This window comes from Podarcis cretensis, assembly GCF_951804945.1.
Source record: "Podarcis cretensis genome assembly, chromosome: 10".
Lineage (NCBI taxonomy): Eukaryota > Metazoa > Chordata > Lepidosauria > Squamata > Lacertidae > Podarcis > Podarcis cretensis.
This window is the reverse complement of record NC_137179.1, coordinates 26,522,329-26,534,863: the sequence shown is the minus strand read 5'-3', so window position 1 is coordinate 26,534,863 and position 12,535 is coordinate 26,522,329. Positions and strand designations below refer to the sequence as shown.

The 12,535-nt window shown below is 42.4% G+C and overlaps 1 protein-coding gene across 2 annotated transcripts in view; it reads right to left on the bottom strand.

The window, feature by feature from the left end:
• PWP1 (PWP1 homolog, endonuclein) overlaps positions 1 to 12,535 on the bottom strand; it is a 17,061-nt gene extending 4,526 nt beyond the window's left edge. For both annotated transcript variants that reach the window (XM_079992762.1, XM_079992761.1), the window contains exons 1-9: positions 12,370 to 12,535; positions 11,174 to 11,232; positions 9,624 to 9,799; positions 8,390 to 8,475; positions 6,623 to 6,719; positions 5,399 to 5,509; positions 3,843 to 3,973; positions 2,304 to 2,377; positions 1,048 to 1,144 (exon numbers count right to left, since the gene is read on the bottom strand). In XM_079992762.1, the coding sequence (XP_079848888.1) occupies positions 1,048 to 1,144; positions 2,304 to 2,377; positions 3,843 to 3,973; positions 5,399 to 5,509; positions 6,623 to 6,719; positions 8,390 to 8,475; positions 9,624 to 9,799; positions 11,174 to 11,232; positions 12,370 to 12,435 (897 nt within the window). In that variant the 5' untranslated portion in view covers positions 12,436 to 12,535. The remainder of the gene's footprint in view (positions 1 to 1,047; positions 1,145 to 2,303; positions 2,378 to 3,842; positions 3,974 to 5,398; positions 5,510 to 6,622; positions 6,720 to 8,389; positions 8,476 to 9,623; positions 9,800 to 11,173; positions 11,233 to 12,369) is intronic.

Here is a 12,535-nt window from a genome sequence, read left to right as displayed (position 1 = left end):
CTGCTAAAACTTGTCTCAGTGGTATTTGCACTTAGCGTTACCAGAGGCAAGGGATGGCAGGCCTGCTGTGATTTTAAACAGCAGAACAGAAAATGGCAGTAGAGGCGGTTTTTCATCCTTGCAGCAACATTAAGACAAGAGCACCTGCTGAAACACCCCTATCTACACAGCCATTATTAAAGGAATGAGCTCCAGCCACCTTTGGATTTGATTACTCTTGTTAGAAGTGGTGTGACCAAAGTGTGAATTTGAGGTTTTGAACCCAAAGCTGCTTTTTTCCATCTTCATCTTTGGCTGCTGACATTCAAATCTGATTATTTTTACAAAAACAACTCTTTCAAAATCTGTTTCATTTCAGTTTTACAACTGGCAGACAACATTTCTCTCAGGTCATAAAACCTTGCTTGACTAGTGCCTCATGTTCCATACCTCTTCTAACCTGTTATTTCTTTTTTCATCTAAATCAAGAACTAATGAAAACTCAAAGGAATAAACGTGTCCCTTCAATTACATTAAGTGCTTATAAAAACCTTTCTACCGTTATCTTGCTTACACCGGGAAGGCTCTGCTATTAACAGTGTGCCTGGAAAGGCACTATTCATCTTACCAGCTCCCAGAAGGGAGAAGAGCAGGAATATACCACCAGAGCTTGCTTTTGATATACACCCAGAGTTCTAACGGCTTTTTCAGGCAGGCTCCTGTCCTTAAGAACTACAAGACTGAAATAATGCAGCAGGTAAAACTTCCTCTGTGCTGGGGGCCTTAATAAACTCTCATTTGCCACACAGGTGCTAAATGTACTGCCAGCAAAGCAGTGAGAAGCTGATTAAGCTAGTTACCAGTAAAGTGGTCACACAAATTTTCCATGAAGCCAACTGGCTGGTGGGCGCTCTCTTTGCTGTTTTCTGGTAAAAAGTTAACACTGGGGGGGAATGGGTTACCAAGTCCATGGCAGTTTATGCCTATAGCTAGACTTTAAATGCGCCACACATTTCTTTTGTTGTAGTAGAAATACTACAGTCGATGGTTCTGGAATCGTCAGCATACCTTGTCTGTGTGAAGAGAAAGCGTTGCTGCTGGTGTGCCCCTCGACATATCCCAAAGAATTACAGAGTGGTCAGCTGATGCACTCGCCAACACAGATCTGAAGGAAAGAGGTGTGTGGGTTCATATGAACAAAGTGAAGGCCCAGTGGCCCAAGTGTAGACCCATTCCATACCCATTTTGGTCTCTTTTCAACTCTGCTGTAGGCTCAGAGATACAAAACAGCGCTGCCTAAATACAAAAAACGGGTGCATATCGTTTTAAGCAGTCATTCCAGCCACTGAAATGCGTATGCGTTTTTAATAGCATAGCGTATGCGTTTTTAATTACATTAGTATTTGAAAGGTGTGTTCACTGCATTACAAAGGTAAACAAAGATTGGCAAAGGCTGGATGCAATTTGCTTCCTGATCCCAGCATCCTATCTTAATGGGTAATGTAGTTCTGTTTCCTAAACTATTTAATTAACCTCCACAAAAGGCAGGAGATTCCAGGGGCAAGCTGGTGCTAAGGAGGAAGACGACCAGCCTGCTGCTGCTGCTGCCTACCTGGCAGAGGTTTCAACTACTTACCCAACACTACCTAGTCTCACAGCCAACAGCTAGAATATTAAAAGGGCAAGGCCCTGTGGTTTGCGGACTAAAAAACATCTGAGCTAAGAGCCACCTGCTGCAATTGTCCTGGAGCAACTGATAACCATGATTCCTAATAAACCAGACTGTCAGACTGGAATGGGGACCTCTGGAGAGTGGAGACACTAAAAAAAACTAAAGCAATTAAAGTTGCTGGTGAACTAGCAAAAAGAAACACAAAAGCCTTGTTTAGACATTGGATCTAATCTTACACACACACAGGAGGTGGCAGCAGGTACTACCTCTACATTCAAATGTACATCTACAAGTACAGGCTTGTACATGCCTTAGCACATGGGCACTGCAGATCTGCAGAGTCTGCCCCCCCCCCCCGTGTGGCCTTTTACGCACAGAGGACTAGACCTAATATCTGAAAAGGACTTCAAATGGAGCCCCAGAGAAATATAGAAGCTTAAAATATATATCTACACCAGAAATTGGTGCAAATCTCTTTCACACATAGATTAATTTCCCCCTTAAATATCTATGGCACAGCGAGGGCAGAAATCTATTTTCTACCATATTTCCAATAACAGATATTGAAGAATTGTGCGCAAGTATGCGAATACACACACAAAAATATTTCTACAAATTATCTTTACACTGTGTTACCTTAATTTTTACTTACCTGAGTTGTTTATTCCATGAAAGGTCAAGCACTGCATCGGTATGCCCTTCTTGATGGTCTTCTTTAGACGCATTCTTTATATAAAAACGTTAAGAAGTCCTTTATAGCTTCCACATTTACTTCAATAAGCAAGCAAGCTCAAGCAGCCAATTCCAATGCTCCATGGAGCAAACATGGAAAAAGCACAGGCTTGTAGCCAGTGCTGGACCTACTCGGAGCTGGCCCACCGATATTAACATGAATAACCTAGGCCCAATCATTTCAAGACACGCAGCCCTGGTTCAGAGAGTTCCTACAGCTTCTGAGGCAATTCCAGTTTATATTCTCTTGCCCCACTTAGGAACATGGCAATCTGCCTTAAACCAAGTCAGACCAGTTGTCCACCATCTAGTTCACTGTTGCCTATGCTGAATGGCAGCAGCTGTGCAGGGATTCAGACATGAGTCTATCCCAGTCCTACCTGGAGGTGCCAGGAATTGAACGCTAGGCCTTCTGCACACATACCACATGCTCCACCACTGAGCTACAGCCCTTCCCAAGATACAGCCAGTCTCTTTCCATGGGCAGAACTTGCAACCTAAATCCTCGGTCTCTTTCCCCCATTCTGTGAAGCCCCTTCACAAACTGAAGCGCAAAGAAGAGAGGCTAGATGTCTCAATGAAATACTTTTGGACTAGCTGAAGATCCCACAAGATGCTGCCCGCCCCCGCCTGATTCCAACCACAGTGCCCCCAATCCCCACGTTTCATCTTTGTCAATGTGGCTACCATCACTGGGAACAGTCTACTGGGAACTAGTCCCACCCAAACTCTTCTGAATTACCGTATTTTTCGCCCTATAGGACGCACTTTTTCCCCTCCAAAAATGCAGGGAAAATGTGTGTGCGTCCTATGGGGCGAATGCAGGCTTCAGGAAGCTCTGCGCAGCCATAGGGTGCCCGGCGCGAAGTCATGCCAGGCTCCCAAGGGCTGCGCAGAGCTGCCTGCATTCCGAAGCCCGGGACGCGCTGAAGAGCATGCCCGGGCTTCGCACAGCTCTCCGCAAGCCTGGGGAGACCGGCGTGACTTCCCGCCAGGCTCCCTAGGCTTGCGGATAGCAGACTGTTCTCGGGGCTGGGGAAGCTCGGGCTTCCCCCGCGCCAGCCCCGCCCCTGGGGGGGAAATAATTTTTTTTCTTTATTTCCCCCCCAAAAAAACTAGGTGCGTCCTATGAGGCGGTGCGCCCTATGGGTCGAAAAATACGGTAAATCCAAGTTACCGCTCTCTGTTCAGACCTATGCATAGAGACACTCCTAATGAGTTATGACAATTCTCCAATACTGAGTTCCAAACATGATCAATCAATTCCTCCCCTCCTTGGGTATCTGTAAACTGTTTCCGAAAGAAACAAAACCACTTCCTGATGGGTCTGTAAATAACAAATATATCCAATGGTTTGAAAATGCAATGTGTAAGCACAGAAAGTGAGCAGCTCTTTTTGGCCTTCATCCCAAAAGGTTATTACTGACTATGATATTGATAATAAAGTCAGCTTACTTACCTTTTCCCCTTTCTTCTTCTTCGTTTTTGCTTTCTTGCTTCCAAGGGAAAAGACTGGCTCTAAACTATCCACTACGTCAAGGTCCCAAACTTCAATAACAGGACTCATTGTGCCCACGGCAACATAATTCCCTGATGGAGGAATACCCAAGATAATCAGGAGTTACTTCATGAATCCTGCACATTTTTAACACATTGCTGGTGTCTGCTATTTCCTCATGGAACTACCTCAATAGGATTGCAATTTTTAAATCAGGTCATCTCATGAATTCACAGTGTTAGATTTCTATTGGTACACTGTCTTGAGATTAATTTTACCATAGGTAAGTAGGATATAAATGTCTAAGTAAATAAACCACTTCTCATTGAAAATAAAGATACTTGTTCATTTTTCTGTGGTACACACACATATTATATACCACCAAATATGCACATATATAACATACACATGTTCCCCAGCCCTATAGCATTGTCATAATATATTTCAATTAAAATGTGCTGTGAGACAGAGTGGGATTTTAATCACTGTCTTTGTATCCTGCATGCCTTCAGATACACAATAATCTGCCAAAAGACACTTAGCGAACTTCACAGGCAATTGGAAATCTGAACCTAGGTTGCCTACATCCAAATCCAGCTCACATTTCTCAATATAAATATAAGGTGAAAATTCACACATTTAAAAGCTACTTGGAAGAATTATCAGAAATTCTCAGAACAAAATAAGTAGCAGTTATCAAGCTTGCACAAGATAAAAAATGAGGGACCATATCAGCAGTATAGGGGTGCATAATAGGGCTTTTTAGTGGCAGATCTAAACTATGGAACAGTCTCCCCACTAAGATGGAACATACCTCAGCATTGTACAGTGGTGCCCCGCAAGACGAATGCCTCGCAAGACGGAAAACCCGCTAGACGAAAGGGTTTTCCGTTTTGGAGGTGCTTCGCAAAATGAATTTCCTATGGGCTTGCTTCGCAAGACGAAAATGTCTTGCGAGTGCCTGCGGGTTTTTTTCCCTTTCCCCCCCTTTTTCTAAGCCGCTAAGCCGCTTATCAGCTGATCCGCTAAGCCGCTTATCAGCTGATCCGCTAAGCCACTAATAGCACTAATCCGCTAATGGGCTTGCTTCGCAAGACGAAAAAACCGCAAGATGAAGAGACTCGCGGAACGGATTCTTTTCGTCTTGCGAGGCACCACTGTACTCTTTTAGAAGGAAGGTGAAGATATACGTCTTTCAATAGGCTTTGGGAGGTAAAGAGCTGTATACTCTGTCTGAAATTGCACCCTCTATTTTATTTTATGTTGCATTTACTGCATATTTTTTCCTTTAGGATTTGTTCCAGTGTGTTTTAATATGTTGTACACCACATGGTGACTACATGTTGAAGGATGGTATAGAAATGTATAAATAAATACAGTTCCTGAGCCGTTAGTCTTTTAAAACAATATTTTTTTTTGGGGGGGGGAGGGACAGGGATGTGTGCTGGCTGGATGTGCCAAAACTTCTATCCAAAAAGCACCAAATGGAATTTAGAAAAATCTTGCAATTAACTTACCTGCAGAATCCTCTGGGTTAGGATCAAAGTTCAGCCATTCTGCACTCAAAGGATATGCTGATAAGAGGATATCATGATGGACGTAAAACGAGTCCTCTTCATGGTTATAAACTGTATGAATAAAATTTTGTAATTTATATACTTTTTGTTTTTGTCGATAATATCATCTTAAACTTCTTCGACATGTGTCAAGGTGACACACAATATGATAAAAAACACCTTTAAATAACAGCTAAAAACACAGAAAACAGCAGCAAATGAAAGAGAAACACCCATGGTAGAGACCATTCTGCTGGGAAAGCTTTCATAAGTATGTTGCTTAAAGATAATAATGATAATAATAATAATAATAATAATAATAATAATAATAAACCTCTTGTGGAGGAAAAAAAAAGTAGACTGGTTAACAAAGCAGAGCCTTGAATATGAAGCAAACATGCAGTACTGAAAACACCAAATGTTAGGTATGTGAAAGCACTTTGCAAGATCCTTCAGCACCACAGTATAATTTCTTTAGGTCAGGTCCACACAATTTTCAACTAAAGCCTGACAGGCATGAACTGTAGCCTGACAAGTTCCCTCTTTCTATAGTCCCTTGTAGGAGGAGGGGAAAACTGATGTATTGCAGAGTTGCTGACAAAGTCTCCTAGTGTCGTTAGCGAGACACAAAGCTGAGTTGTCAACAGCAACAGTTTGTCTTATGCATTTAGTAAGTTTAACCACCCCGAACAAGAAACACATTGGGCAAACAATAGTGCAAGCAAAGGCGAAAGATGACAACTCAGGCGCGTTGTGGCCCTAGACCAGGATTCCTCAAAGGAAGATTCCTCTGGCAACTGCAGCTACAAAGAAGAGATGGATCCACTCTGTGGTTCATGCCATATGGGTTTGGACATCAGAGTATCCTGAGCTGCAAGGAAACACCTCTCTCGCTGGACTCTGACGGTTGGTCTGCAGACTCCAACCCATCAACCACCCTGACTCATGAGGACATTAGGCGATTCTCATCTGCCAAAGTCAGCTCGCAAGGGTGGGAACAGATGCGGATCTGGCCCACCAAGCCAAAAACATTCCCTAGCCCTGCTGCAACTGTAAAAGGCAATGTCTGAAGTTAACTCGTTTTCAAATGATGGAAATCAATAGGCGAAAGAAGCAGTTGACCGTAATACCAGATAAACCAAATATTTGCTATCACTGTATTAAAAGCAAGGCACCTTTACCCACCGTGAACTTCTAGACTGCAGTGGTCCTTATCAACTCTGCCACAAACGACAAAGTTGTCACTGGGCTTAATCATGAAGTCTTCATGCTCATATTGCTCCTAAAAGAGAATGATCAGTAGTGTTAGAACACTGCTGTACACAATGGTCAGAATCAAAGGCTATTTTAGGTGCGTTCAAACACTTGGGAATGACCAGTATGCCCCCACCCACTTCCCCTTCCACATAGCTACTTACTCTCGAAATTCCCCACTGTTTCAAAATCAGTTGCCATGTGATAGTGAACTGCTGCCCAAGGGAACAAAATCTCAATTGCTTTTGGCACTAAATTAGTGGCTTGATTCTTTGGATATCAGCTTAAGCTTCTATGAATATAGGGGTCAATAAGCATTCAAAAATAGCACTGTGCCTGATAGGATAAATAAGGGTGCAATCCTAACCATGCACTCTCAGATGTAAGTCCTAATGAATACAATGGGCCTTACTCCCAAGTAAGTGGGGTTAGGATTGCAGTCTAAGCATTCAGAAAGAGCTTGAAGATTAGCAGAAAGAACTGGGATATCAGTGCCCAAAACTGAAACCTCAAGTAATATTGTTGTGATTATCACATACCTAACAAAATTACTACATATACAGATTATATATGCATTTCATCATAATAAAGTCAAGATGCACCATTACATTTCATCCCCGCTATCCCTTCCTCTTCCCCATATTTCAGAACAGCACCACCACAGAGCATACAAAAAGAGTAGCAAGATAATTCACCTCACCCCAAGCCTCCCAGAGGATAAAGCAGAATGCCTTCAGACAAAACTGTCAAAGAATCATACAAAAATATGATTCTTTGTGTGTGCATGCACATGCGTGTGTTTACCTTGCTTTTATTATGTGATGAAGAGCAGTATATAAATTTAATATGTGTGGTTAGTGGGATTTCCTGATTGACTGACTTCACTGGGATTTAGACCCAAATAAGTAGGAAATGCAAGGGACACAGGTGATCTAAACCACAGAGCCTAGGGCTTGCCGATTGGAAGGTTGTCAGTTCAACCCCCCCCCCCCCCGCCACGGGGTGAGATCCCATTGTTCGGTCCCAGCTCCTGTCCACCTAGCAGTTCAAAAGCATGTCAAAGTGCAAGTAGATAAATAGGTACCACTCTGATGGGAAGGTAAACAGCGTTTCTGTGTGCTGCTCTGGTTTGTCATGCTGGCCACATGACCCAGAAGCTGTCTGCGGACAAATGCCTGGTCCCTCAGCCTATAGAGCGAGATGAGCACGCAAACCCCAGAGTCGTCCGTGACTGGACCTAACGGTCAGGGGTATCTTTACTTTAAGCAGGAAATGCAGTCAGATTAAAGTAAGTCACAGTGTTGAAAAGGACCAGAAGACCATCACTCTAACTTCACACTTAGAGAAAACCATCAACAGAGGTCAATTTAAGGAACCCTGAACACAGAATACAAATGAAGGTGAGAAATCAGCCACCTCAAAAAGCTGGTCTTGAGTGTAAGGAGTTCCAAATGAGGCTATACTTATAAGTGAAGGAACAAACTCAACTAATTCTTTATAAATTTAAATATTTCTGTAACAAGGGACGTGGGTTAAATAACTAGATACCATATGAAGTAAGACAAAACCCAATACACAAATATGCAGGCTACATGCACTTGTAACCCTAAGCGTACCACTGCATGATGTGAATAGATCAAACAGCTAGGAGGAGTTTAGAAGGTTTTGCTTCCACTTTTGTTCGACAAAAGTACTCACTGTATCTTTAAGAGTGACATAAGGATCATTTTCATTGCTTCCATACACTGTGAGACCTGCTAGGGTCTTTCCAAGACTCTCAGTGCCTGTAAAAGAATATTCACAATTTCACATGGCAGATTGCGCTAAGTAAGTCAAACTCAAATCAAAGTGAAACCTTAGCAAGCAACAGTTTCCTTAGTAAAATTATTGGTCAAAATGAAGCACAAGAGAGAACATAAAAGGTTTTATGATGAACAATCAAATGCTATTTGAATTGTCATAAAACTGTCTGCCTATAAAAAACAACATTTTAGCAAAAAAAGCACAGCTCTCCTTCACCACAAGGTTTTAAAAGCTTAATGAAAATTCACTGAAATATATTTACTATGAACAAATTTAAGTGTAAAGAGGAGAAAATATCCACCTATTGCAGGGACATCTAGCTACAAAAAAAAGTGTTTAGAGCACAGAGCATCTGGGTTCAAGTCCAAACCAAATAAATTGATAATGGATACCTAGTTATTTTTATTCTGGTGCTTCAGTTGCAGTAGCTTTTTTTTCACCATTTATTAGAAATTCTCCACATCCTGTCCTAATGGGGAAGAGTGATTGCTTTTTAAAAAGATTTGGTGGATCAAGTTTTCCTCCACTCTCGGGGTTTAAATAATTGGCAGGCTTAGTGGTAAGAGTCCTCTCCTGGGATAATAAGAAGCGCTTTGTTAGATCAGAGCAAAGGTTAATCAAGTCCAGCCACCCTTTTTCTCACAGCAGCCAACCAGATACGAATCATGTGAAGGTATTCATTCAACTTGCAAGTTTTGAAATGTAATTATATACATGCCTTCAGAAATAAGTCCCATTTAGTTCAATGTGCCTTATTCCCAGGTAGATTCTTAGTTTTTGGATCCTGGGACTGGAGGATCCTTCCCCAAGGCAGATTATCCTGTCCATGAAGCCCTTTCTGATCTTCCAAACCCTGTGAAGCCCAAACCTCCTTTGCATTATCAAAAACAGATGAAAGTCAAGTGGCACTTCAAATGAAGCTCCTTGCCCATAAAATGTATAAATCCATTTCCCTTGACTTCCTAAAGAAGTACTAATTCCTGTGAGGTGTTTTCAACTCTATACTCTTTCCTTTGCAACACTGACCCTTTGTGATCTATCTTCCAATACTCAGAGCAAACATATTACAACATCTTGTGAAGAATTTGCTGGTGGATGGTAGGAAACACAGAAACAAGTCTAATGTTACCTTCATCTTCCTCATCATAATTATCCAGGTCATATTCTGCCAGTTCATCGTCATCCAGCTTTTCATTTTCTTCATGGTCCTCATCGTTGGGAGCTGAGCTAGTTGCCTCAGCATCAGCAACATCCATGATGCCTCCTGAAGCCTCTTCCTGTTCATCATCATCATCACTAGCATCTCTTTATGTAAGAAAAAGTACAACATACTTTGCACAACTGAATGTCACAACTTAGTTTTTAATCACTAACACACAATTCCATATCACTTCTTTGCCACTGACTCTGCAAGTCTTAAATACACTTCTTGTGGAGCAAATCGCATTGAACTCAGTGCAATGTTCTCCCAAGTAAGCATTCATATGGAAAGGATTCAGTTGTAAGTCTCACACCTGCTTCCTTGAGGTTCACTGGTATATTAGTACTGAGTAGCAGCAGCAACCACCTTAATGACAGAAATGAACAGGCCACACACCGCAGTGCCAAAGCTGCAGCTTTTACTCTTCTCCTAACATGAGGGAACCTGTGTGCACCTAACTTAAACCAAATACCCTCCATATAAGCCACCTCATCACTCAAGTTCATAGGTTCACTATGACCTTATACACAGTGGCATGCTCAGCTTGTGTAGCTTTATTTTATTCCCCTCCCATACTATTTTCAAATGTTTTGCTTCCTCTATGGACCAAAAAAGTTACAAAGCAGGGATGTGAAAGTTAACATTCATATCCTTGCTCTTGGCAGGTTTACTCCTGCAGATGCGGAAGACAGTGTTATTTTCCTATCCTGGGCTGAGAGATGTTCTGCGGAAATCAAGTACAAAAATGTAACACATGAGCAATAATCTTTTAAAATTATTATGTCTTTTGAACATGTGCAAGCAAAGGTGTAACAGAGAACAAACCTAAAAATACACAAGAAACGGTTTTCTTTTATAGTCTTGCTTATACAATTCTATGCTTCTTCACCATTCATGTAGAATAAGATGTCAATGGCTACCAGCCATGAAGGCTATGTTCTGCCTCCACAGCTGGAAGCAGTAATGCTTCTGAATACCAGTTTCTGGAGACCACAGCAGGGAAGAAGGCTCATGTGCTCAGTTGCTGCTTGTAGGTTTCTCACCGGCATCTGGTTGGCCACAGTGAGAACAGAATACTGGATTAGTTGGGTCACTGGTCTGATCCAGCAAGCTCTTATTACGTTCTTATTCAACTCACTCTGTTAACCTGGCCACCTGACAGGTGCTGGAATGCAGTAAATTTACAGTTTATCTAGGCACGTCAAAGCAGCAATTCAGTTAAACGTATTACAAACTCATATAGGGAAATCTGGTAGGGAAAGACAGGACTCCACAGCGTCACCTGATGTCACAGTGTTATATCATATATACAACACATATAAAACACTTTTTCTTTACAAATCCAGCTGAGTTCCTAGATTAACCTGTCTAGGATTAAAAACACCAGGGGTTTTGCAACAAATTAAACCTTCACATAGAAATGGCCTACAATATATTAACTTTTCCCTAATTTCTGCTTCAATATTACAAAGACTTACTGCAGTCTCTCTTTGGCTTCAGAGACCAAGCGTTTCAATTCATCTGTTTCAAGATGAACCTGCAAAGTGGATGCACAGAATACAGAATTACAATTTAATTCATGTCAGGTAGTTTTTCTTTAAAAGGACATTTGAATAGGTTTGTAAAGAAGTTCTATCAACACAGTCTAGCAGACAGTAGCATCCTTGACTTTTTAAAAAGTATGCTTTTATTCAGCCCAATCAAATAAGCCATTGAAAACAAATGGAAACTGATCATCAATAACACCACGGAACAGCTGTGCAGTAACCTTAGAACAATATTTTCAACACTGAGAGACACCGGGTGGACAAGCTGGAATTGGAGTGTCCCAAAGTAACAGGTATCCACATTCTATGCAACTTTTCATTATGACTAGAGACTTCTCAAATAAGGCTCCATCAGCAATCCTCAAGCAAAACCAAGAAGGCTGCTGAATGCTACAAGCAAATACTGGGCCAAGGCTTGGTGGGTGAGGGATGTTACACAAAAGAAAAGGGGCAAAAATGGTAAAAGTAGCAACATGGCTCCATTAGGGGCAAAAGAAAAAGAGGCAACAGGTTTTTTTATGACTATTCCCTTGCTGGGGTTTAGATTGATTTTACATGAAAACAGAAGTTGTTCTAAGTCACGTTATAAACTTTAGAATGAAAGGCAGGATATAAACATTGCATAATAACATATACCACAATGTATTAATCAGGACATGTCTCACCGGGAGGGCACTACAATCCAAAAAGCAGATCCTAATAAATGTTGCCTTTTTGTATTTTCCAGGAGACAGGAGATATGGCTTCTCTATTCGTACGGTCTTTGCTGCCATCCAACACCCTTTCCGACACTTTAACACGCCCAAGCCTACTTAAGCTCCCAATACAAACACACACACCTGGGAGTAAGCCCTACTTAGCTCGACGGTCTTATTACTGAACAGACTCGTGCAGGACTTGCGCTGAAAAATTCCACAGCGCTGCTGCTGCTGTTACAAACTGCAGACCAGAACTGGCTTCGCCCTCTCTCTCTCTCGACCATTTTCCTGCCTGAGCACTGATAAAGCTCCCGCGTTGCATTGGTAGCCCTGGAAGTGGTTGCACCGCTGCCGCTTCGGACTAACGAGAGAGACGCTCAGAGGCAGCTGGTGCCAGGAAGGAAAGCCGCTCGCCGCTTCCACGCTCACCTTGTCGGGCGTCTCCTTGGCGACGCCGCGAGGAACCCAAGCAGCGCAGGTGACGGGGCAGCTCATGGCCTCAGCTGGCGAAAGGGAGAAGCCACGCGACCCCGTAGGAACCGTCCCCCGCTTGGACACGTGCGAGCTTTTTCCGGCAAGGGCCCGCTTCGCCCCG